This window comes from Dreissena polymorpha, chromosome 3 (assembly GCF_020536995.1).
Source record: "Dreissena polymorpha isolate Duluth1 chromosome 3, UMN_Dpol_1.0, whole genome shotgun sequence".
NCBI classification, from domain to species: domain Eukaryota; kingdom Metazoa; phylum Mollusca; class Bivalvia; order Myida; family Dreissenidae; genus Dreissena; species Dreissena polymorpha.
In genome coordinates, this window is record NC_068357.1 from 107232086 (window position 1) to 107258150 (window position 26065).

General features: G+C 35.9%; 3 protein-coding genes and 1 long non-coding RNA gene across 5 annotated transcripts in view; 2 read left to right on the plus strand and 2 right to left on the minus strand.

Moving 5' to 3' along the window:
• The window catches only part of LOC127870885 (uncharacterized), a 385033-nt gene that overhangs the window by 2020 nt on the left and 356948 nt on the right, over positions 1–26065 (minus strand). The gene's annotated exons all lie outside the window — the stretch shown is intronic.
• Positions 67–13050, minus strand: LOC127870893 (uncharacterized). 2 transcript variants are annotated; one of them, XM_052413477.1, is made up of 8 exons: positions 12966–13050; positions 8954–9047; positions 7956–8145; positions 5404–5510; positions 4063–4230; positions 1949–2077; positions 793–932; positions 67–211 (listed from the first exon to the last, which is right to left on the minus strand). In XM_052413477.1, exons 2-7 carry the CDS (start codon positions 8987–8989, stop codon positions 876–878), a joined length of 687 nt encoding a protein of 228 aa, XP_052269437.1. In that variant the 5' UTR covers positions 8990–9047; positions 12966–13050; the 3' UTR covers positions 67–211; positions 793–875. The 2 variants fall into 2 exon arrangements, with proteins under 2 accessions (XP_052269437.1, XP_052269436.1); XM_052413476.1 differs by lacking the exon at positions 12966–13050 and adding an exon at positions 10333–10546.
• Positions 12941–19703, plus strand: LOC127872474 (complement factor H-like). Its single transcript, XM_052415807.1, has 2 exons — positions 12941–13154; positions 18490–19703. Exons 1-2 carry the CDS (start codon positions 13118–13120, stop codon positions 19701–19703), a joined length of 1251 nt encoding a protein of 416 aa, XP_052271767.1. The 5' UTR covers positions 12941–13117.
• LOC127870903 (uncharacterized) lies at positions 13313–16314 on the plus strand. The gene is made up of 3 exons (XR_008044983.1): positions 13313–13507; positions 14282–14343; positions 16029–16314. It is a non-coding gene; the product is annotated as an uncharacterized LOC127870903 (long non-coding RNA).

Genomic DNA, 26065 nt, shown 5'->3' on the forward strand with positions numbered 1-26065 from the left:
ATACTCAGATCACAATATTCACCCTACTCGAGTCATATAGTTAACACTGTTGGAGAATCCAATCAACAACAACGGTTCAGCCTTCTGCGAGAGATAATCCATGGACAGAATTGTCAAGACAAGCAAACACAATCTGTGGTCTCTGATCCTTGCCAGGACACAAGATATCCATGCAGTTCACCCAGTTTGGAGTCTCATAGCTGCCAATTTGCTGAAATGGATAATAAAAAATAGTCCATACAAGCCGAAAGTGTCATTCCTGATGTGCAATTATTTAATCTCAAGTTTATACTTCATGAAATTCAAAATGAATGATATCACATTGTGACGAATAAACGTACACAAATATACAATTCTACCTATTTGCAAATAAAACTGCCAGTGAAGTATTTCTAAAATGATAATAAGTACAGTAATAATAAAAAGTTTTTAGTTCAAGAGGCCGAGGAGGGGGCAATGTCGCCTAATTCCTCACCAATCTTGTGCTTATTATCTCTGTGAGCGATTGTGTATGTCTACCAAATTGTGGGTGGGGTTATAAGACTGGGTCTGGGACTTTGAAATGTTTAATTTTCTCATATGGTGATACACTTTTAGTCTAAAGAATGCTTTTACAACAATACAAGTAATAAATATTTGCTGAAATCCATCTCATTATCTTGGTCTTCAATAATGTCTTCAAGTGCACAACTTGTGCATTCTAAAGGGAAACGATGATAAGAGTGCACCTTCCTTAGGAACAATCAAAGTTCCCTACCACAAGAAGACCAACGCAAATCCATCACACAGTACCTTGCCCTCCAAAAACACTTGCAAGGCGCTGAAGTGTCCAGCACACAGCAGGTAATCTATCTTGCCATTCACTGCTGGATGGCTCAGCATCTGGCTGATGTGACAACCAAACCAGCGTTACCAAATTCTTCCTCTGATATCTGCAACAGAGTATACAGATAATACTGGGCTGCATTCCATATTTACTTGAAATTGTATTGAGCCCCTATATAAGTGCTTACGGTGATGTCCCACATTAATTAGCCTGTGCAGTCTGCAGAGGATAATAATGGACGACACTTTCTGCTTTTCTGGTATTTTTAGTGCAAAGGAAGTCTCTTCTTTGCAATTATCCAGATTAAGCAGAAAGTGTCATCCCTGGTTAGCCTGTGCGGACTGCACAGACTGATCTGGGACGACACTTTAAGCAAATTCATTAAACCACTTTACAGTGAAAGAGGCTAATATTTTAATTAGTTTTCTTGGAATAAGTACTACAATAGGAACGTACTTTGGTACAGTAACATTTTCTTAACCATTATTACACAGAAAAATACTGGAGTTATCAATCAGAAAACATTGTATATTTGAGGACCAAACATAATTCAAAATAGAATTTATTAAAATTACGGTCGCAGTGGTGTAGTGGATATGGTGTCCCCCTAGCGATTGGGAGGTCATGGCTTCAATCCTAACTGTGGCAGCTTTCTTTAGATTTCCAACATATACACCAAGAACTGGTTCCAGTCGAAGGAAACAGATTTGAGAGCGTTTCAAATGAGCCTAAAGCTTTCTATGCAATCTAGCTAAAATAAAAAGGTCTCAACATAAATGACTGACACAATTTCCCTGCTTCAAAAGTGACCTGCGTGAAATAATGAACAATACAAAGAAACAAGAGAATCAAATGAGTGTCCCTCTGGGAATACTTTGCTTAATACATGTGCAAAACGCAAAGTTTAAGATTTGCCTTTGCAGTCTTCACAAGCTAATCAGGGACAATACCTTTAATTGTATTTTTGGTTTAATAGAATTTTTTCTTTGTGGAAATCCAGTTTAGGGGGAAAGTGATATCTCTGATTAGCCTGTGCAGAATGCACAGGTTAATCTAGGATGACACTTTGTGCACAAACATTAAGCCCAGTGTTTCCCAGAATGAGGCTCCAATGGTACTGACTGTGAAGTTCTGAAGAATATACAAGGCCCCACTTGTGCAGCCCAGTGCAACTTGTACTGGATGTTGGTGGGAAAAAGTATCTGGGCCAGCGTCTAGCTTCTCCTCGGCAATGAATAATCCACAACACATCTGAAAAAAAGAAATTCAGTGAAAGTAAATAACTCTCAAAACTTTGACTGATTGAAATGGACTGAGACTAGTGGTAAAGCTACACTTAGAAATTAAGCCTCACTCTGGGAAAACAGGGCTTAATACATGTGCAAGTGTTGTCCAAGATTAGCCTGGGCAGACCACACAGTCTTATCAGGGACAACACCTTCTGCTTTAATGGATTGAAAAAAAGGAAGTCTCTTCTAAACAAATAGTCAGCGATTGAACCTGGCTGGTCTAGGTGAGAAGCATGTGAACCAACCACTGCACTAACCAGACCGCCGGAATTGCCAAAGTCTAGCGGTTAGGCTGCACTTACAAAATTGTGTGGTTCACTACACATGTGGCAAAATCACTGATTAGATCAATGCTGTGTGTTAGTCTAGATTATCTTTGCAGTTTTGGGCTATTTAGCAATAATATTTATACCAAAATCAAATGCAACAGTGTTTGTTTCTTCCTGCTGGTATTTGAATAGGAATATTGGCAAACATTTCCCTTAACATGCATTTTACATAGCATAAGGAAAGTAAGAGTACGTACACAAATTAAAGCTCACTTTCTTCTGTGATAGGTTCATATATGATTTGAAGACAAATGTAAGCCATGATTAAGACCACTTATTGGCAAGTAACTGATTATCAAAATTGGTTGGAAACAAGTTTGTATAACACAAAATCACAACCACTAACTTATCACAATTTCTTAGAATAAAGTCTGTAGAATCACAACTAAGACCACTCTCTGCTGCAATCACTGGGTATGGCAATTTCATGGACAAAAGTGTGTATAATAGACAATCAAGACCACTTACTGCTGAGACTGATGATCACAAATGAGCTGAAAAAAGGTTGTTAAACAGACAATAAAGACATTTTGAAGTAATTCATATTCTGTGACTGGATATTATAATTTCTCAGAAAAAATACTCTTATCACCCAATGAAGACATGGTGAGACAGTTTATCACAATTGTTTATGACAAGCAACCGTTGGAGACGGGTGATGCTCCCCAAAGTGTTTTTTTGTCACAATATTGTACTATATATTCAGATAAAAGGAAACGTCTTGAGGGGCATAACTTTGGACAAAATAATACGATGGATGGTTTAGCAACTTGAAAAATTTCAAAGGGCCATAACTCTCTAAATAAATCATCTAACCAGAACCCACAAATAACATGCACATCGCCTCAAGGAAGTTAAGCTTCCCATAAAGTTTCATTGAATTCCAGTCAGTAGTTGGGGAGAAATAGCCAGGACAAGAATTGCACTATATGTACAGTTTCTAGAAAATTTCAAAGGGCCATAACTCTGTGAAAAATCATCCAACAAGAAGAACCGGCTGATAATATGCACATCTCCTCTTGGTAGTGAAGCTTCCCATAAAGTTTCATTGACTTCCAGTCATTAGTTGCTGAGAAATAGCCCGGACAAGAATTGCACTATATGTACAGTTAATGGAAAATTTCAAAGGGCCATAACTCTGTGAAAAATCATCCGACCAGACATGGCTGATAATATGCACATTTCCTTTTGGTAGTAAAGCTTCCCATAAAGTTTCATTGAATTCCGGTCATTAGTTGCTGAGAAATAGCACGGACAAGAATTGCACTATATGTACAGTTAATGGAAAATTTCAAAGGGCCATAACTCTGTGAAAAATCATCCGACCAGAACCGGCTGATAATATGCACATCTCCTTTTGGTAGTGAAGCTTCCCATAAAGTTTAATAGAATTCCGGTCATTAATTACTGAGAAATAGCCCGGACAAAAATTGTGCACAGACGGACGCACGGACAGACAAAGCGGCGACTATATGCTCACCCAAAAAATTTTGGGGGAGCATAAAAAAAAAACAATACAATTTCATTAAAACACAATTGACACCACCTATTGGTGTGACTGGTTATCTCAATTTCATATGAAAATAAGAGTTTTTAACACACTATCTAGACCACTTACTGCTGTGACAGTATCTGGTGTGTGAATGGTCATCACAATGTCTCCCTGGGATATCACATGTAGACGGCGTTTGTCATCTGCTGCGAGAATGTAGCTGCACAGCTCGCCAGTGCCATTGGGAAGACGCACACACAGCATGCACGTCACACTGGCACGCTCTAATGGCCCCTGTGGATCAATGGTGACAGATTAACCTTGCTCTGGGATAATCAGACTTATGTAAACTTCATACAAATGTGATATTTATTTTGGTAAAAATATGTTAGAAGAGAAACTTTTAGTGAAAGTACAAAAACAAAGAATTACTTTTTTTAACATAAAATATATTTTGAGATAGAGTGACCAATTCAACCATCTATGTGTAGATTGTGTGTGTGTGTGTGTTAAAATTCCAAAAGTATTTTAAATTTAATATTTTAGTTGTTTTTAATTTGAATAGATATTTTAAATAATTTAAAAACATGTAGTCCATTTAATCTATGTAAATTGCTATTATTATGTATAACCTTGAACCAACATTTCAGAAACATATATTCCTGCAACATATGAAAATGAGACTTCAGAAAAATGATACATAAAAAACAACCAGCAAATTCGTTGAATTGATATCACCACGATAGCTAAAAAGCTTGTGTCAGATGGATGGACTGACAGATGAATGGACATACTCAAATAACGGACAACCCCAAAACTATATCCCTTTGCCTTTGGCTGGGGATAATACAGTTACATAAATTATGAACTTGACGTTTAATTATTTCAATAATCAGTCATAGTTTAAACCTATTTATTTCAGCTCGATTGCATCGAAAGCTTAAGGCTTATATAAATGCTCTCGAGTCCGTTTCCTGGGCATAGAACCAGTACTTGGTGTCTTTGGGAGAGATCTAAAGAACGCTCCCTCGGTGGGGATGGAACCTGTGACCTCCCGGTCGCTAGGCGGACACCATATTTATTACACCACGGCGACCTGTTTATATGGATATACAAGTAACTCTTCACTATTTTGTGAATTTTAGATTGTAAACAACCAGTAATATATGTTCAAGATGATAGTTAACTTTCAGTGTTCAAGTTGTTTTCATACTGTATTCAATGTTTTTGATAATATATAATTGCCATACAGGTTTACAGATTTTCAATATATTGTCAAACTAGTTTTGCCATATTGTTGCACCCTTAGTTTGCACAGCCGCAAATTAATTATTTTTGGACCACTAATGATCCCTAATAAGTGTGGTACATTCTCAGTAAAAATCTTTTATATCAAACACTTACCTAGTGATGATTTATGATATGTTTTAAATTATTCTAGTTTGTAACAACAGCTAAAACACTTACCCGAGATGTGTGAACGTTATTGATGTTGATTCTCCACAGCTGTTTTGATGGCTGAATGGCGTAAATATAGCCTGCATCATCAGCAACAACTATGGAGCAGTTACCCACTGTAAACAATAAGTATATGAAAATATATTTGAGCCATGCTCTGGGCAAATGGGGCTTAATGCATGTGCGTAGTTTCGTCCCAGATCAGCCTGGGCTAATGAAGGACAAGACTTTCTGCCAACACTGAATATTGGTTTAGAAGAAACTTCCTTTAAACAAAAAAACACAATAAAAGTGGACAGTGTCGTTCCTGATAGCACAATTATTCTGGGACGACACTTTATGCACATGCATCAAGCCCAGATTTTCCAGAGCAAGGCTTATACTTTAAAGGTGCAACTTCAACAATTAGTCTACACATGCATTTTTAGGCGATACAAAGTTTGCATTAAAACAAGAGATGTGTTCGTCAGAAACACAATGCCCCCTACTGCGCCGCTTATGTGCAGCTTCATGAGATACACATGAATGCCAAATGTTAAGTTGCTATCTTCAATATTGCAAAAGTTATGGCCAATGTTAAATTTTTCTGACGGACACACAGACTGACAGACAGACAGACGGACTGACAGTTCAACTGCTATATGCCACCCTATCGGGGGCATAAAAACTCAAAAAGATCATTTGTAAAACAAATAACAAACTGTGTATAATGCAAAAAAATAAATCTTCACATAAACGAGCAAGCACTTCATATTCAAGCACTGTGTGGCTACCTTCGATATATCAAGGTAAAAACAAACAGATAAGTCAAATTAGACTTGTCAGCAATATAATTTGACCATTCATTAAAGAAATTGGACATATCCTCTCACAAATATTATAAAAACCACATCGATACCTTGAAGGTCATCCATCATTGGGGATCAAAAGTCAATGTGTGACTTCTAGAGAGTTAACACAGTATCACTGTACAGCTATATATAAGGAAAACTGCCCATCCCTGACGGATATTGTTCAACAGAGTTCTAACAATTTAAAACACAGCAAATATATCATAACAACATTTTGACAAAAAAACAACTGAAAACAAAATTAAATTATAGTGATTTTATGATTTTGCAAACCATTTTAACACAGCCGAGATACACTAAATCAGTAAAAACTTAATTGAAAAGGTTGCATGAAGATTTTCAAATAATGTGACTTTCAGTGTGTTCACAAGGTTTCACTTAGCCATATAAGGAAAACTACCTGCCACTGGCAGCCACAAACTGTTCCTTCAATGTGATCTACTGACCTAGTTTTTGACCGACATGACCCAGTTTTAAACTCCGCCAAGATTGGGATAAAATTGACCTCTAGAGTGTTCACAAATTTTCCTTTAATGTGACCTAGTGACCTAGTTTTTGACCGACATGACCCAGTTTTAAACTCCTTTGAACAAATGTTCTGGCTTGGTTTCATTAAGACTGGGAATAAAATTGACCTCCAGTGTTAACAAAGTACAGTACATGTTGACTTTACAAGACGGATAACAGGCAAAGGGTGATCACAAAAGCTGACAGTTGTGCTCCGGTAAGGTTGAAACAGAATCAAAACTAAAGTCCCAATCTCAACATTTTTTTAAATGTTATAAACTGTCAAATAGTTTCAATTAGTATTATAATGTAATATATTATTCTATGAAACCATATTGGTCCTGTTTCTTAAATAAATGACTAACTAGAGAATTTCTCTTCTGCTTTGTTTGTTTGTTTGTTTTGTTGGATAGTTCTTCATTTTTCAACAGTCATAAGATTTGGAACAAAAATGTGAACTCTTGAGTGTTCACAAACGTTTTATTTAATGTGACATAGTGACCTAGTTTTTGACCCACAGGCCCAATTTTAAAATCCGCCAAGATTGGGAATACAATTGACGTCTAGTGTAAAGTACATGTTGAAAATACAAGACGGAGAACAGGCAAAAGGTGATGTCATAAGTTGACCGTTGTGCTCAGGTAAGGTTTAAACAAAATGAAAACAGTAAAGTCTCCATCTCATTATAGTTTTTTTATGTTATAAACTACAAAATCGTGATTCTTATCCAATCACACTAAACTGTCAAATAGTTTAAATTAATATTAAAATGTAATATATTATTCTATGAAACCATATTGGTCAGGTGTCTTAAATAAATGAGTAACTAGAGAATATCTCTTTCTGCTTTGTTTGTTTGTTTGTTTTGTTGGATAGTTCTTCATTTTTCAACAGTCATATCATGGCGGTCGGTTCACACACTCACACTTTTCCTAAGGTAGCTGGTTGACCAGGACGAAGTGCACATACTTTTGTCAGTAACTGACAACTGCCCTACTTTAGCTAGGAGGAGAATGGCCATACAAAGGATTTCATGACCAATCCCCAAACAAGTTATGTGGCCTGACCAACGGTTGAAGGAGCGATCCACAAATGTGTAATCCAGCCCTCTGCACAGCTAGCTGACCGAACAAATTTCTCTCCCAATAATGTGTCTGTAGTTTCATATTTCTATATTTGACTTTTAAAGTAAAGCGAACTTACAGGCATCTGTATAAATCTGTAGGCATTTGATGGTACTCTTTGACAGTGAGTGCCTTGACAAGATTTGCTCATTGCAGAATATGGTCACCATGCCAACTGAGTCCCCAGTTATGATGTCCTCCTTATAGAAATGAGTGATGTCATGGATTGCCAACGCCTGTATTGGTCCACCTTTTGTTTCCAGCAGCACCTAATGGTAAAATAAACATTCGGATAAAAAACAAACTTAAAATGTTATGTTAGAACTACATATGTCATAGACACTGATGAAGCATCAAAATATATTCGGTCACAGACAAATATTTTGGTCAAATAAAGAGATTGTCTTCAACAAAAATATCAGCTTAACATAATTCATAATCAAACAAAATGACAGATATTGTGCCATAAATCTGCAAAATTAGTTTGAAGCTAAGATTCCGTACATTAATTTATTATCTGTTTCACATTTAAAATCTTATCAGCTGTAGAAGTTTTAGCGAAATCACAATGAAATTGCAGAGAAGTTGGGAACACATGAAAAAATGAACAAAAGCCATTTGCTGCTGAATTGATTGAAGCTGAAATTCCTTTCTTTGAGATCATCTAAACCTGAAGGTTTATCAGCTAAGATTTGAGTAGCAAAATCTGCTATACACTAAAAGAGAATTAGTGTCAACAAAATTGAAGGTTAAAATATTCTACAGTGGAAAAAATGACAAAGGTACATATTTCTTCCAAAATTGTTGCAGCCGAAATTCCTTTCTTTACATTCATAAAATATTTAGGTAATTCAGCTCAGAAAGTTTGAGCAATATCCAACCGGCATGCAGTAGTTTAAAAACAAAAGTTCAGGAACAATATTCTTATGCTGATTGACAATAAATTTTTAATATGCAACTAATAGTTTGATTGTTTCTATTGGCCATTTAAGTTTTCATTTCAACATCAGTATATTTCATTTAAGTTAAACAAACAATTAAGCACAACAACTTTAAATCACTCAAACTGAAGCCTACATTTACTGGCTGGTTGCCCTGTGTGAGCTGAGTCATATCATACACTCGAACAAGGCCATCTTCACCTCCCAACACCAGACCTGTGAAACTTTCTCTGGAAATGGATAAAGAAACATACTGGACATTTTATACCAAAACAAATATCACAGTCATATGGGTGCCATAAGCATTGTCTTCTGGCAAGCTTGTATGGGTTTGCTTATTTTGAAATTATAGGAGACTTTCATTGGCCAGTGTCCATGTGGGCTGTTCCCTAAGAGTTCCAGATGGGTCCATTATTAGAAAATTGGAAATGAAGCCAAATGTATCACCAAATATGGACACATTTGTTTACACTAATATCTAACTGTTTTGACCTGAGTTATAATTTTTTTTACAAACAATTTGTAATTAATCACAAAACGGTATTTTTTTCCGATTGGATTTTGGTAGCATCTGGGTCCCACATTGGAAGCCAGAAACTCACCCTGTAAGAAATATGTCCCCCTTATCTTTTTGCTAAGGCTGACATGCCCTCCTGAACATACAACATCTTTCACTCTAGCCCTTACTACAATTTACAACCTACAAAGACTTCATTCTCCCTATGTTTTCATAATTTCATAGCTGATTCAAATAACCTACTTCCATTTGTTAAGGCTTAATTGAAGCAATTAACATGCATACAAAGATTCCATGATATTTCATGGCAATATTGAGCTATTCTTTTTAAACAAAATGACATTTTCAATCACTAGTTTGATCAATGATTGCTTCTGATCAAACCCTTCACACCATGGCTACCATTTATGACACTTTGGGAGAGGCAGTGTCTGAATAGGACTAATTACTCATAGGAAATAATTCCTTAAATACAAACTGTTTACATATTATCGATTTGAAATAAAACTTATTTATGTGTATAAGTGTTGAATAGGTCAAATATAGCATTTCAATTGATAACTAATTTTTATAACTGTCATGATATACAGATTTGAATTTATTTAAATATTTATATATTATTTGATAATTACAGCTGTCAGAATAACATTGGTGTAACTATGTTTTTATGCTTTTATGTATTGTGATATTGTTATATGCGTTTGACCTAGAATGTAAATAAATATAAATTGATATTCTCTTATAAATGCAATAAAAACTATTTTCTTTAAATAAACTAATTTATGATCTTTTGATATTTTTACACGCACTTTCTTAACTAGGCAGTAGTGTACATATATTTTATGTCATTATTGTATATACATAACGTGGAACATAATATCTACTTGTTAATAAAATACTTCTAATAATTATCTTCACAACCACTATGTGGGCTGTAATTGCACAGACCGTTCTGAACTGGTCCTATTTCGTTTGACTGGACAAGAAATAAATAGTACCTAAAACATCTTTCCACTTTTAGGCAATTAATTCTGCAATCAAGTTTTCTTTTAAAGTGTTCTAAAAAATCAACAACATGTCCGTTTTCTTTCAGCTTCATTGCTATTGACACTCTTTTGCACGACGGTTAATTTAATTCTATCTCTGGAACGACGATTACTTTTCGTTCTTTATCATTTATGTGAGAGCATGGAACGACAACTCTGCTGGGAGATCGGGCGTGTGTGTATTTCAGAGTTTATTTACAGGTCCTACTGGCCTCTTCACGAGGTTATAGTAGCCCGACCTGCCCCTGTGACCTTTCAGGGGAGAAAGATTAATTTAGAGCCAAATAGGTCAAATTTACCCCGGCTTCCCGGGTATTCGCCAAAGAAATAATTTAGATCCAAATAGACCAGTGCACGGTGGCCAATGAGACCTTAATGTGCACTGGTAGTTAGACAATCTCAAAAGACAAATTCATGTCTGAACGCAGCACCGCTGCAGCACACAGCTCCGCCTTTATGGCCCACTTGTTGTCATCAGCCGTCGTCTTCATCCCCGAGACGGTTTCCCCAGCGCGTTGAGCGCACTAGGTACCGCCGCCCCGGGGTCCCTCTTTAAAGCCACCCCCTCGATGTTCTTGGGTTCCCCCCCGCGCAGAAGCGCAAGACCCAGGTCCGTCCCGTATGTCCCCCACACTGGTGGTCTTGCTGTCCCGCCGTCCCCGGCCCTCTTCAGACGGGACCTCTGGCAGGTCCGGGCCGGCGAACTCTCGACGATAAACAGCGGGTGACAAGTCCGCTGCATCTTGGAGAAGACAGCAATCCCAGCAGTGTGGAAGACGTCCGGCTCGAGGGTGACGGACTCTGCTGGATTAGCAGAGCCACCCGCAGAAGTTCCCCTCTATAAGGAAATATGTACAGGTGAGAAAATCTTCTGCGGGCGACTCTCGCCTCGGTCGCGACGCGCACGCTCCAGCAGCTGACCATGGGGAGATCGGGCACTGCCTTAAAATGCCTCTTATAGGAGGTTTTTGGGATTCCGATAATGACGTCACGTTTGCGCATGCTCTAATTTTGGCCGTCAAAACTGCGGCCATTCTGCTATTGTTTGCATTTGATGAACCGCATTGTAATACGGTTACAATCATATTCGCGACCCTTTTAATGAACAAAAAATACTCAGAAATTGAAAATTCTTTCAGATTAAATTGAATCCAATGAACGAACACAAATTAGGACGAAAACAAACAACAAATTGATTGATTTTATGTAATCAACATATAGAAACTGATTTGAACCTATTTGTCTGTAAAAACTTACCTTGTTACAGAATAACTAAATCCTCTTGATAAATGTAAATGTTTTTATTTATTTAATTGTTCACACCAATTTTGACACTCTGTTTCAGCATTTTTAACCCAGTGTTTAATTGCCCCTTTGTTTATCATAAACCGATTATCTCGATATGATCGGATACTGTCCAGACAATGACTAAAAAAAACAGTGTGTCATAAACCCAGGGACCTATGCTTGTATGGCTCTGTATGGGGTCTCTGCATAAACCACATGTGTCTGGTCATTAAACACAATTTATGATACCTCCATGTAATCTCTTGGCATATTAAGTCTAACCTAACAGTTGCTTAAATAAAATATTTGAACATATTTAAAAAAAATAGACATTTGTCCGAAATGGATTAACAGCTAGGAACTATTAAGTATATATAAATTAACCAGTTTAAACATAACAATAAAGTGTTAAATAACTATACATTTAAAATATTGTACAAGTTTACTGCTACACAATTAACGTATTTAACGGGTACCTGCAAATGTAAAATCTGCTATAATGTGAAAAGATCGTGCGTTACTGCAGTGTTCGAAACATCATCATGAAAACAAGCAATCGCGTTTGGTCATCATAGGGATATAAAATACTTGCGTAAAATAAATTAAATGTGTAGTTTTATGGTATCATAAAATGCTAGATTTGTATCGCTCAGTATCACTACAGAAGAGTTTTCAATATACATGTACATGCAAAGACATTTCAATTTGCAAAATATGCAGGTGTTTTTTTCGATTTGAATGCTTAAATTTATTAATATTTTCATTCAATGCAAACGAAACGAAAATTCATTCAATGTAAAATAAAATTAAAACTACAATTCAAGATTGAAATGTATTGAACTATTTCAGGGCTTTGTTTTATAACCGATTCAATGCACCCACCCTTAGCACTAAATTTGAATCGCTGATGAAAAATAACACTATCGCATCCACACCACTTAAAGTAATATTCAAATTATTATATGTTTTATTATTTTTGAATTATCATTTATTAAAGTCTTACTTAAAGAATACGGGTATTGATAGTTTTGTTTTGTGAAATTGTAATTATTAAGTCTTCCGACGACCTTTACTCTGATACAATGTAATTGGCCGCGATCGAGAAGTTGACGGCCAATCTATTTTTAGTAACGGAAAACCCCTTTTGTGACGTCACACAAAAACCTATATTTTGGGCAGGTCGGACCTCAAAGACCTCGTGAAGAGGCCGGTAGGACCTGTAAATAAACTCTGATATACACACGCTCTTATATTTTTTCCCTGAACAAAATGTTCTGATCACATTCAAAGATATGTACCGTAAATATTATGGATACAAGGAATGGTAACTTCTGATTCACCGAAAATGAATCCAATCGATGTTTAAATCGGGATCCGATTGAACCTTGGTCCGAATTACTAATTGCTGTTTCGATTTAACGGATGTGACTCATACACAAAATAAACAAAAATGGATTTAATTGTCGCTTTTGCTTTTCATTGTGCTTGTGAGTATCTTAAATGTAGATTCTTCTATATTGATAATATTTACATGCTATTAACGCAAATTCTGACATTTGTGCGTTGAGACCTTTCGAATACTCCAATTAGTTATAGGTTACAATACACTAAATACTTTTGGTGTTCAATGCTATACCCTCTAAAAACAAAATCTTCATTTATTTGAAGACACAATTCTCTGTACGGGCACTTGCCATGACTTTATTTTTGAATATTTCTGTGTTCATGTGGTAGGGAAAACATTGTTGTATACTACAAATTCCCTGTTTTGCTTTTAGGTTGGAGACTACATAAGACTTTGACAGTTGGCGGGAAACCATCTTCAACTGGAGAGATGCCGGTAAAAAGATGGCCATAAAACAGTGACCGCTGATTCGCATTGAGTTCTTTCTTACATATTGGATGACCTATGTTTTTTATTGTTTAAATCATTGCGGCTTGGAATGCTCTTTAAGAAAAGGTATGGTTATGGGGGTGTCTACGCGCAAAAGTTTGACTTTATTTTTTGTTAAAGTTATTGCTTTTACATTGAATTTGTGCAGGAAATCTTTTGGTATGTTGTGACCTAAACTAACTTATGATAAAAATGAAATATCATCTGCAAGTGCAAAATATGACTGGGAAAGCAGATTTTTGGTCATTTCTTAGCAAAAGGGAAGAAAATAAGTGCATTAAATGCATGAATTCAGATTATTTGACCTGGAATAGTTGTTTTTCAAGTTGACCCCCCACCCTCATATAGTGGAATAAGGGCTAAATTGCTTTCCGACTTAAATTCAACCGCATATTGGTTGACCGTGTCGCGTTAATGTGTTACATGAAGTTAGAATTCAACGCCAGGGACTCCGTGATCGAGTAACGCAACTAAAGCTTTTGCGAAAAGCATGAACATTCAAACAGAGCCCCATTTCACCGACATGGAATGGCAGGCATTTTTACAGTATGGACAGTGCAGCAGATGCTTAACTGAGCCAGCCTTCATATTTAGTACAATCATGAATTGAGCAAGATTTTATCACTTCATATTATTCATAAAAGTACACTTAAAATAAATAAATGCATGTTTTTGTTTCATTTTTTTATCTATTTCTATTGGGTATTTTGACTTTTTCAGGAAGAGGAATGTCTGCGACTAAGTCAAGGGCCACTGGATAAGGGTTGTTGATGGCAAAACAGGTAATAATATCATTTTGTTATCATGTACACAAGCAAATAAGCATATGTATGATGCTTTAGGTGTGAAAGACTGTCATAATCAGGATTGTGGTCACTCACACCCTTGCCGTCATGTAATTCTCCTCGCAGTTTGTATTGATAGTTCCGCGTCCTGACATGTAAAGCTCGTGCTTTGTTGGCAGCTGAAGTTGGCACTTAACAGGGTTATCCTTGTTCCTGAGCATGTATGCAGTACAGCTGAGTTGATTTGCTACTTGTTACCCTATAATTAGCTTGTTTTTGGTATTGTTTTCTCACAATATGCTTATATTCATGGTTCCGGCTTAAAATGGTGTCGCGCCTTACTTTAACATAGGATTGTTATAGCAAGTGTCCCCTTCATCATTTACCTTAGAGGGATTTTTTTGACAAAATTTGGCACTTTCAGCAACTTGTTTTGTTTTTTATTTGGTACATGCTTCTCTCATTCAGTGATTTAATGACAGTATTGTCCTTATTCTTTTTTCTTTGCATAGAAAGGTGACATAAATCATTGATATTTGTTGTGTTGAGAATTCTGCAGGAAGCTGTGTCCCCAAAAGAAGTACTAGAAACCCCTTTCAGGACACTGCCTTGATCTGAACTGCCTTTCTACCCCTGTTACTACATGGAACATCATTGCTAAGCTTATAATGCTTGCCTACATATGTGTTTTTTGTTCAATTTAACTTTTCCTTCCAGCTTAAACCCCCCCCCCCCCCCAACAAATGAGCATTGTATTCTTTCGCTTGGTTACAAACTCCCATTTGGACCAGATTGCCACCATAAAAATAGCCTAAAGTACTTATTTTGTGTCCAAAATATGAAAATTTGTATGTCTTGAACCTCTAAATGAGAGCTGGCAATGCATTTTGACCATCTGCTGCAGTTAAAAGGCACCCATGACATTATATGCTAGAATATTTCATTGGCGGCTGGTAAATAAATGGGCACCGATCAACAAGGCGCTTTCAAGATTTTACACTTTTATTGGTGTGAAATAACAAGTTATTGGAAGCTTATTGATTTCTACACTTCAAAGTATCTTTGATCTCTCATTTTGACTAATTAGTTTATTGTCTTGGATGAAATTGGATTGTTTTTGCTTTGAAATTGGCATTTTTGGGATGATTAAAAAAAACACACACAAAAAAGACATTATCAAAATTGCTTAGAGTGAAAATATCTAACAAATTCATTCTTTCCCCACCACACATTAGCCCCACTTGCATGTCTATTTGGTTTGTTTTGGTATTTTATTGCAGATATTGAACACAACAGCTTTAAATCTTAAAGGGGCAGTTAAGCTTCAACAGGCCTAATATCGCCTTCTTCGGACTGAAAACACCCGCGTGTGAAAATATGATACAGAATGGCCAAATGGACAGCTAATCCAGCCAAACTTAATATATTGGTGCAATATGGATGGGATGATAATAATATGAAAGAAAAACACATTTCAGTAAAAATAAATTTCTCTTATAGGTTACAATACACTAAATACTTTTGGTGTTCAATGCTATACCCTCTAAAAACAAAATCTTCATTTATTTGAAGACACAATTCTCTGTACGGGCACTTGCCATGACTTTATTTTTGAATATTTCTGTGTTCATGTGGTAGGGAAAACATTGTTGTATACTACAAATTCCCTGTTTTGCTTTTAGGTTGGAGACTACATAAGACTTTGACAGTTGGCGGGAAACCATCTTCAACTGGAGAGATGCCGGTAAAAAGATGGCCATAAAACAGTGACCGCTGATTCGCATTGAGTTCTTTCTTACATATTGGATGACCTATGTTTTTTATTGTTTAAATCATTGCGGCTTGGAATGCTCTTTAAGAAAAGGTATGGTTATGGGGGTGTCTACGCGCAAAAGTTTGACTTTATTTTTTGTTAAAGTTATTGCTTTTACATTGAATTTGTGCAGGAAATCTTTTGGTATGTTGTGACCTTATAGTTTCCTACCGCAGCTTTTTCGCCCTAAGTTATTTCGTATCTGGTCGGTTCGCGCCTAGTCCATATAAACGGACTCCCAGAGCCTTTGATAATTTTTGCTATGGCGGCCCATTGGGTCATAAACTGATAGTTGAATTTTTGCAACTAGTTCGCGCCCAATAGTCACATTGTGTATAAAATTATTTCGTCCAATTTTATAACATAATTGTGTGTGGTTTTGGAGTGTCAGTTGGGTTTAGCACCAAAGTCAACTCGTACCTAAGTCAACTCGTACCTTATTCAAACTATTGATGTGTTAATGGGTTCTAGATGAGTAATTTATGCATACACACAAATGAGAAACACTTTCAGAGTTTAGTTCAATACTTTTCATTGCAATATTTTCACAAAATAACACTTATTAAAAAAACACACCATATTTACACTGTATGCACAATTAGCCTGTTTTCCTGTCTATTTGTCCACCTAAGAGGTTGAACGCGCGCATGCGCCTTACATGTTGATATGGATGAATGAAACTATTACACAAAGTTCAAGCAATATCTTATCTATAAGTTTAAACAACAAAAACATGTCGATAACTTCGGTAACACAACTTATTTACTTACGAAAAGGTTGCTGTCGACAAATCAGAATCATCCAAACGTTTCCTATGTATTCGTTCACATAACAGACAAACATTTACATAGGTAAAAAATGTATTGCATGGTTTTTACTTTTTATTTCAATATTTAAACAATATGTATTTTAACAAATATGTTCATGCACATGGTTTAAAAATTATTTGTATGTGTCCGGTAGGATTGCATGTATCATTTTAACTGTCTGTCTGTCCGTCCGTCCGTCAGACCGTCCGAAAACTTTGTCATTGGCCATCAGTTTTTCAATATTGGAGATAGCAACTTGATACTGATATGAAAGTGTATCTCATGGAGCTGCACATTTTGAGTGGTGAAAGGTCAAGGTCATCCTTCAAAGTCAAAGGTCAAATTTATGGCTTCAAAGCGGCGCAATAAGCGGCATTGTGTTTCTGACAAACACATCTCTTGTTTAAAATAATGATTTTACTTTACAGGGGTGGCGAAATCTCAAAAAACTATACTTGTCCACAGACAGCCATTTAGGAAATTTAACTTGTCCGCTGCTGAACTACACTTGTCTGTTAAAGTTTATATAAATTATAAACGCATTTATTGTTTAACCTACACGTGTACCATTATAATCAGATCCTACGGTGTACACCTCCACGATAAAATCGTGGCCAGTTACTTAGAACTGATGATGGCAATGGTTTTATCATCGTTGAAATTGTGCACTTCATGCGTAACATTGTCAAAACATTTTTTCATCACTTTAAGCGTTTTAACAAAGACTCGTTAAATTAATTACACACAACTGTCAACGTTTTGTTTATTCTCAAATGAGCATAAGCAAATGTGTCATCTGACAAACACTTCCGAATTTTAATGACAACCATTGCCATATGCAATGTAACTATCGGGCTATGCTCAAATATTTATGAATTAAAACATGAGAAAAAAATGATGCTAGAATTTAGCGAACATTTGGTGATATTAATGCATTTTAAAATTTAAGACGAACTTTCAATATTTAGATACGAAATAAACGAGCAATCTAGCCTGTACACTGTCTAACAGTGTGGCCAAATGTTGAAAATGCGGCATACTCCCGGTCACTTGTAGAATAAGGGAGATCACTGCGCAGGAGAGTGCCTGATTTGAGCTCGATTGATCTGCAAATAGCACTGACAATGTAATCGTGTGTCAACATCCGGTTTTGTAAATCTTAATACCGGCTTTAATACAATGTATTTTTTTGTATTCCTCGACCCGACTGGTTGTCCACGGACAACTTAATTGAAAAAAATCAGTTGCCCAGACAAGCAAATGTTTGACTTGGGCAACTCGGACATTTGATTTCGCCACCCCTGCTTTATTTACTAATCATTAATAAGAAAATGGAATAGTTCTTGGACACTTACTATTTTACCAAGTAAGCTGCTTAAACATCCATGTTCATTTTCTTTTGAAGATCATTCTGGCTTGAAATTGAGTAAACATGTTTTATAATTCATAAACATGTAAAGCATATTCAAACGAAATTGCCTTTCTTCGTATGAGTGTCTCACTTTTTCACTTGTTATATAGTTTTAGCATTAACGCTTGCGGACTGCCCTCCTCCTCCAGCGGTCCAGAATGCAGCCTTCACTCCAGTCCAGTCATCATACGCTGATGGCGCAAACGTTACATTCACCTGTAACACTGGTTATGGACTTCAAGGTAGTCGGATACATTATTGTAGGGGAAGCAGTTGGGAAGGATCCCTCATATGCTCTGAACAGTTTTGTGAGACAATGAATAATCCTAGAAATGGTATAATTGTCGGAAACCCATCCTACAAAATTGGCACTTACATCACATTTCAATGTAATACAGGCTACACATTGAAAGGAAATAGCCAGTTGCTGTGTCGTGTTGATTTGAAGTTTCATAGGAACCCACCAACATGCGATGTCAATATGTGTCCAGATTTTGGGGTTATAGATCATGCACGCATTTTTCAAGCCACAGATGGAGGAATAGAAAATGATTATGGAAGTGTAGTTAAAGTAACCTGTGAAGACTCATATGTCCTGGATGGTCATGCGTCCGTGGTTTGCCAGGGAGACGGAACTTGGGGCCCAAAACCGACCTGCAAACCATTAGATTGTGGTAGGTTCGATGGGATGAATTCAAGCTGCGTGAAAAACTTTGTACTGCTTGATACTTTGTATTACATGGAATGTAAGACTGATGTCCCAAATACAAGAATTGGAGCGGACAGCACCAGTGCACCTAATGAATGTGAGGAAAGGTCTCGGAAATGGATGTATTCACTGTTTGGATGCTTTTGCAATTGTGAAGTTATCTACAATAATACCATTGTGATAACATACAACCTTAATCCAAATGACTCTCTGCCACACAACACTGATTTGCAGTGGAGTTGTAAGCCGGGTTGCAGGACAAACCAAACTTATGCTCTGAGATGCATGGACGGACAGATGGAAATGCCATCTTGCACCTGCGATTTTTACGCACATAAACATGAAGCAAGCTTTATTGGCATAATTGCTGCAATAATTGGAGCTGTAGTTTTGGCATTGTCAGTTGCAGTTGCCTTAGTGATGTACAAGAAGAAGGAAGGGTGTTGTAAGTGTTGTAAGTCTGGTACAAATGTGGAAGCCTCACATCCCATGACTAAACCAACTCATGATGAAGGTGGCAATTCTTCTAACGGGAACACTTCTAAACCAAGTGATAAAAGCCATATTAATCTTACTAAAGAGGAGGAACAGTTATTGTCTGAAAACAAAAAATGAGGTCAGGACAATCATTTTCCTTGAGAATTTCCAAGGTTTGACTTGTAATGGAAATGCTGTGCTTTGAATAAGAATGTTTCAAGTAAAGTTTTAGGGAATAGCCAATATTCTACATTACAAACAGTTTTCATGTGAAGTGCCATGATTTTACTTAAAGTGTAACTTATAAAATGATACAAATGTATGAGTGAAGACTGTTAAAAATGGCGAAACAATCTACCTAAACAAAAAAGTGCTGTGCTTGAACTTAAAATGTTACACATTAAGTTTCGTGTACAAGCCAGAAATTTTCAGTATTCTTGAGAATTGGCTATTTGCCATTTGTTAGCAATTAAAGTTTTATTCACAAGGCCACAATTAAAATATTGTTGGTTTGCCCTTTACCGACCCTAAATTTTACAGGTGGGTAGGTAGGTAGGAAAATTATTTTATTTTATTTGACAAATTATGTTTTTAATACACTAATAGTCTATGAATATTTAAAACACTTTTATTAAAGCACTGTTGCAGTGTACGAAGCCCTATGTAGTTTAACATTATCTTGTTTGCTGTTTCTTGCATATATTAATATCAAATGCATGCTTGTGCGTTATTACATCAAATATTTGTTCATTATATGATTTTAATTGCTCAAATGCATTTGTAATTATTTAACAGCCAGACAGCTTTTATTTTTAACTTAAACCTTTCCCTTAAATTGGGCTTAATTAGCATGCAACAAGCATTGAAGGAGTGTAGAAAGACAGCCCAAAGCCTTTAATGGAAAAATTCAGACGTGGCGAAAGACCATCACATTTTACAGGCCAGACTTGCCTACCAGGAGAAACAATTCACAGGCCTGTTGAAGTTTTTACAGGCCTCAATTTTAAGTGTTTGACCGGTTAGTGCATAGTCTCAGCATGGAAAAGTAAATTCATAAAAGTGCAAACTGAACATTATTATAAAGCATTATTTCTTCTTGAATGCTCTGAGCTTTTATGAGTACATACGTACAGCTCAGAGGGTCAATAGCTGGGAGTTGTATTATTGCAACTAACATAAGCATGAAAACTTGATTTGGGGAAATAAATTCTGGATCTGGATAGGTACGTTGCAGGACCTTTCGGTGTAGGCGCAACGGGGGAGAGGGTGGTTAGTCCCACTGTAGGACAGTGGGTGTTAGTTTCAGTTTGTGGATATACTAACGCTTTAAACATATATACTTGAGTGTTGTCGATGTATTTAGCTAAGAGACATTAATAATAAATTAAATAAGTTTACCTTTACATATCCATTTCACTAACATGCCATTACAGTAAACTGTTCAGTGTGGCAAACATAATAAAGCAGAATATGCACATGAATCTGATTAAACACAGATCCACTTGCATATAAATCAAATCATGTTTGTCTTTTATTTTGCATTTTCGACAAAAAAAATCCTGTAACTGTAAGATGTATTTTTCTTTGCGAGTAGACTGCATTCCAATTTTCAAACACTTTATCACTTGTTCTGTGACATTCAGTTCATACATTTGCAAAAAACCTATGCTCAATCGTAGAATGACACGCTCTTTTCATTAATCGATACTAATTATATGATGTCCGTCGTAAATTCGATAGTTATTTGTTCTCGCTGAGCATCGTTATTTCTTTTAATTGTCGGCCATCTTGGATCACGTTAACAACATGTGTAGGTTACAATATAGTAAAAGATTTCCTACACAAATTCAATGTAAAAGCAATAACTTTAACGAAAAATAAAGTCAAACTTTTGCGCATAGAGACCCTCATAACCCATTCGGTACCCCTCGCAGATTATCATAATCGGACTCGGGAGAAATACGGGTTGAAAGTAGTCCGCCCACGTGATACCATTCTAAGAATGTTACAACAACAAAAACAATAACAACGACGGCGTCCATAATTCCTGTAGAGTTTGTACTTGCTCTGGCTTCAGAGCATAGAAAATCCCCATTTTCATCTTTGCAAAATGTAAACAACTCGCAAAACCGGCCATGTTTGTTTTTACTATATAATTTTGATTCGCGTAGGCCCGCGTAGGTAGACCGCAATACCGCTTCCAAAATGTGTATTCATACTATCTCCTTCGAGGTACTTATCCGATGTTTGACGGAAAGGGCCGAGAATGTGCGATTGCCTCATAACCATACCTTTTCTCGAAGAGCATTCCAAGCCGAATTGATTTAAGCAATAAAAAAGATAGGTCACGCGATATGTAAGAAAGAACTCGTCACGAATCAAAAGTCACTGTTTTACGGCTATCTATTTACCGGCTTCTATCCAGTTCATGAGGGTTTCCCGCCATCTGTCAAAGTCTTATGTAGTCTCCAATCTTCAGATAAAAGAGTGAATTTCTAGTAAACAACAATGTTTTCCCTGCCACATGCACACAGAAATATACTCAAATAAAGTCATGGCAAGTGACCCTACAGAGAACCGTGTCTTCAAATAAATGATGTTCATGTTTTTAGAGAGTATAGCATTGCACTCCAAAAAGATTTAGTATATTGTAACCTAAACAACGAATGTAAACTCGTATATGTCCGACTACTTTCGCGAACCAATGGTTAAGTATGATCAATCGCAAATTCTCGGCCCTTTCCGTCAAACATCGGATAAGTAAGATTATAATAATCTGCGAGGGGTACCGAATGAAGTATGATGTCGTTCGGCCATTTTCACGGAACACCGCCGATCGCGATGCTGGTTATAGAAGCTTGCATTACTGTCTAATCTGGGGCGTATGAAATTCCAACCATCGGAGCGACCTAGATCGGTCAGGGGCGATAATAATAGACAGGGATATAAATACGCGCATGAATAAATATTGCTTTCGGCTCTTTTGTCATCGTCGAAAAAAACGAAAATAAAAAAAATAAGTTTTCAGAAATCGCAATAAAAATTTTTGGGTCGGGGGGTAAAAAGTGGGTCGGTCGGTAAAGGGCAAACAAACTCAATTTTTATTTAGGCCCAAGTAAGTATCATGCATACAATAATTTAAATAGATAAGTTTCACATTCGCAATTTGAGCGATTATCAGGACACAATTAATCAATGATTCTAAAACGAGGCTTACAATGTGCAGTTCACAAGTTATTCTTAATGAACAAAAGGACCTTATACATTCAACATTATTATAAGTGTCATTATATTTGTGAAGTGTTTCTGATGATAATTTTAATTTAGACTAGTATTTTTTCAGTAAGACAGGGCTCAACATTAACCAAAAAACCAACTTGCCCTGCCGTAAGAAAATCTACTTGCCCTGAACGTAAAGCCACTTGCCCAAACATGAAATATCACATTAACTGTAAACCTCATATTTTTTAATAAAGATCAAAATGATACACCACAAAACCTTTTTTATTTTTGCACATTTAACAAAATGATCACAGCAATTAAAGTCTAAATTAAATGCTCTTTGTTCTTTTTTGCAATTGCCTGGGCGGGCAACTAGATTATAAAATCACTTGCCCGGACCCAACTTTTACTTGCCAGGGGCAATAGGACAACCATTAATGTTGAGCCCTGTAAGACTGGAATTCGACATCTAATCATAAAGTATGTGAACATGAAAAGTTTGTGACCAGATTTTCCTTAGTACGATGACATTATGTTACAATTAAGTGATCAGTTATAATAACAATTAGTGCACAGCGATTTGTTTGCCCAATTGGGCAATCTATACGGAAAAACCCTGAAATTGGGAAAATTTGTGTTGTGAAGTCTTTATATTGGAAAATTGATGTATTTGATTTTTTGCCCCCAATATTTTAAAAGTGATAACTACACAGTGCTCCAGCTAAGATAAGAGATTGAAAAATTATCATGTGTTGAGATTTCCAAGATAAACTTATCTTTGTTCATCTTGAACCTTTTTATCAATTTATTATATGTTTTGCTGGGCCTTTTGTTATTATAAATCATGTAAAATGTGTGGAAATCCCTTATAAAAAATAAATACAAATGTAGTTCTTATTTCAAAAGTAAAATCCTGGTTTTGATGTACAAAGTCAACATTTTGTAAAACTGATCCATCAAACCACTAGTATACTTAAAGTAGTGATGAAATGTAACTATATACGGCAGATTGTTAGCTCATTCATACGGCAGAATTAAATATTAATGATACCAGCAGTTGCATTTATGTTACAGCTTCCTGCTTGGATGCTCATATTTTACAAGCAATTAGAAAATAGGTTTGATCTCATACTGTCAGACATTTCCTATTTGCTTGTAATTTTGAATAGCCTTCTTATATGTATATATATGTATGTATTAAACAGTTTTATTTGTAGAATGCATTATGTGCTAATATTTGAAATATAAAATTTTAAATAAAAAGATATTATCTTGCTCACAATAAAATTGTTGATTCCAAATATTGAGATATTAAGATAATTTTTGCGTTCCATCATAGCCTTAATCGGATCTAAATTTAACAAAGATTATTGTAAAGTCAAAGCATAAAGGTCTTTGTGGCCAACTTGACTTAGTATGGATATGTGTGAACATATATAATTCATGCTAATACATACAATCTGTTCTACTTATATGGCTTGATTTGATTACATTTTCTCATTTTATTCTTTATTTTTACGATAAAATCCATTTTTCTCCCGAATTAGCAAATCAACCATGAACATTAGCTGAGCATTGCTTAAGAAAACTATTGATTTCATCCTCTTTTTGCAGTATTAAGTTTCAGTGTAATTCATTGTTTTGTGTGTGTGGCTTTGAGTGTTTTATTTAGTACTGTGTGTTTCATTGAATTGCTGCAACATATATATATTTGTGTTCTGTATGATATTCACATTAAATGCCATTTGTTCAATGTCTTGTGACCATAAGGAAAAGATCCTAGAATGCTTCAAGACGTTGCTGCTATTTTGTATTGTTGACATTTTTGACATGTTGCTTTTAATTTGTATCAGCATTTACTTGTGTCATTTAAGATCAGTTTGAATAATTGTGTTGATTGTAATTTTTAATATTTTGCACCTAACGTTTGTTTGAAATACAGTATATTGTGGTTATTACTGCCTTTGAATGTCATAATTTGTATTATCTGTATGGGTTTTTGTTTTCGATTTATAACATTACATGAACATAGATCTGAGATGTATATTAATTGCTTGAATTTACATCCAAACAAATAACCAATCACATTTAAGTCTTTGCAATCATAATTGTTTAATTTTGATCCATATTATTTTATATTGATGTATAGAGCTGAATGCTTTTCAAAAAGGTTGTGTCAGTATAATGTATGAATAATTACATATACCTTAGTTTGTATTGTTGTTTGGAAACACAGAACAAAGGTTGTTTGAAAGAAAAAACAAAATAGACAAGGAGGAATGTGAATAGTGACAAACTGGCTGTCCGGTTAGTGCGGTGGTTGGTACTCTTGTTACTTTCCTCAGCGACCCAGGAATAATCCCCACTCTAGTTAATGTTGGCTTGTTAAGTAGTAACACTACCAAACTGATGGGATTTCCTCATGGTTTTCTGGCACCATTTATGAATTTGAAATAATACAGTAATCAAGCGCTAAAGGCACTGAAGTTGTTCGCTGTTGTCGTCCTTGATTAGCTTGTGCGCATTGCACAGGCTAATCAGTGTGTACAGGCTAATCTTATTTGACATGCAATAAACCCTGTTTTCCCTGAAAGCAGCAAATATGTACATATTTCAATGATAAACACTAGACTGGCCAATGTCGTCTTAAAAGCTGGTAAATACACTCACTGAGTAGTAGAGCAGACGCTCCTAAGCATTCTTATCTGCAGTGCAGACAGGCAGTGGTTATCGTTCCTAGCATAGTGGGTTACGGTTCTTAGCGTAGTTAAGGCTTCTAAGCACATACTGATTTGCAAAACATGGTCTGTAAATTTAGTCGGCCGCAAACGCGACCAACTAAAAATTAAGAAGCTGGAAATTGCAGATATATTTAAATCAAATCCCAACTTTCGTCAGTCTAGTAAATGAATTAGGTATGAGTGCTGGGACACACAGGGAATGCCTGCAAATATCTTGCAGCCTGTTCAGGTTTTATGCTGTTTGCTGCTCATCGGTATCTAAGGGTTGGAAATGAAGCCTTTTAAACTTGACTCTTGTAAGAAAGGTCTTTAAATAAATTTAGCTGTAAAAGTAATTACACATGCGTCAAAATACGTATCTTAGTGGTAAAGGGTTAATGACCTGTAGTCAAATCATGTCATACAGTTTCATTCAAAATGTTTAACCATATATGTGAAACCATTGTGAATAATTATATTATGTCAACATTACTGTTATTGTTTTATATTTTGTATGTTAGCTAAAACGGAATTTCTAAATTTTCCAATAATTTTGAA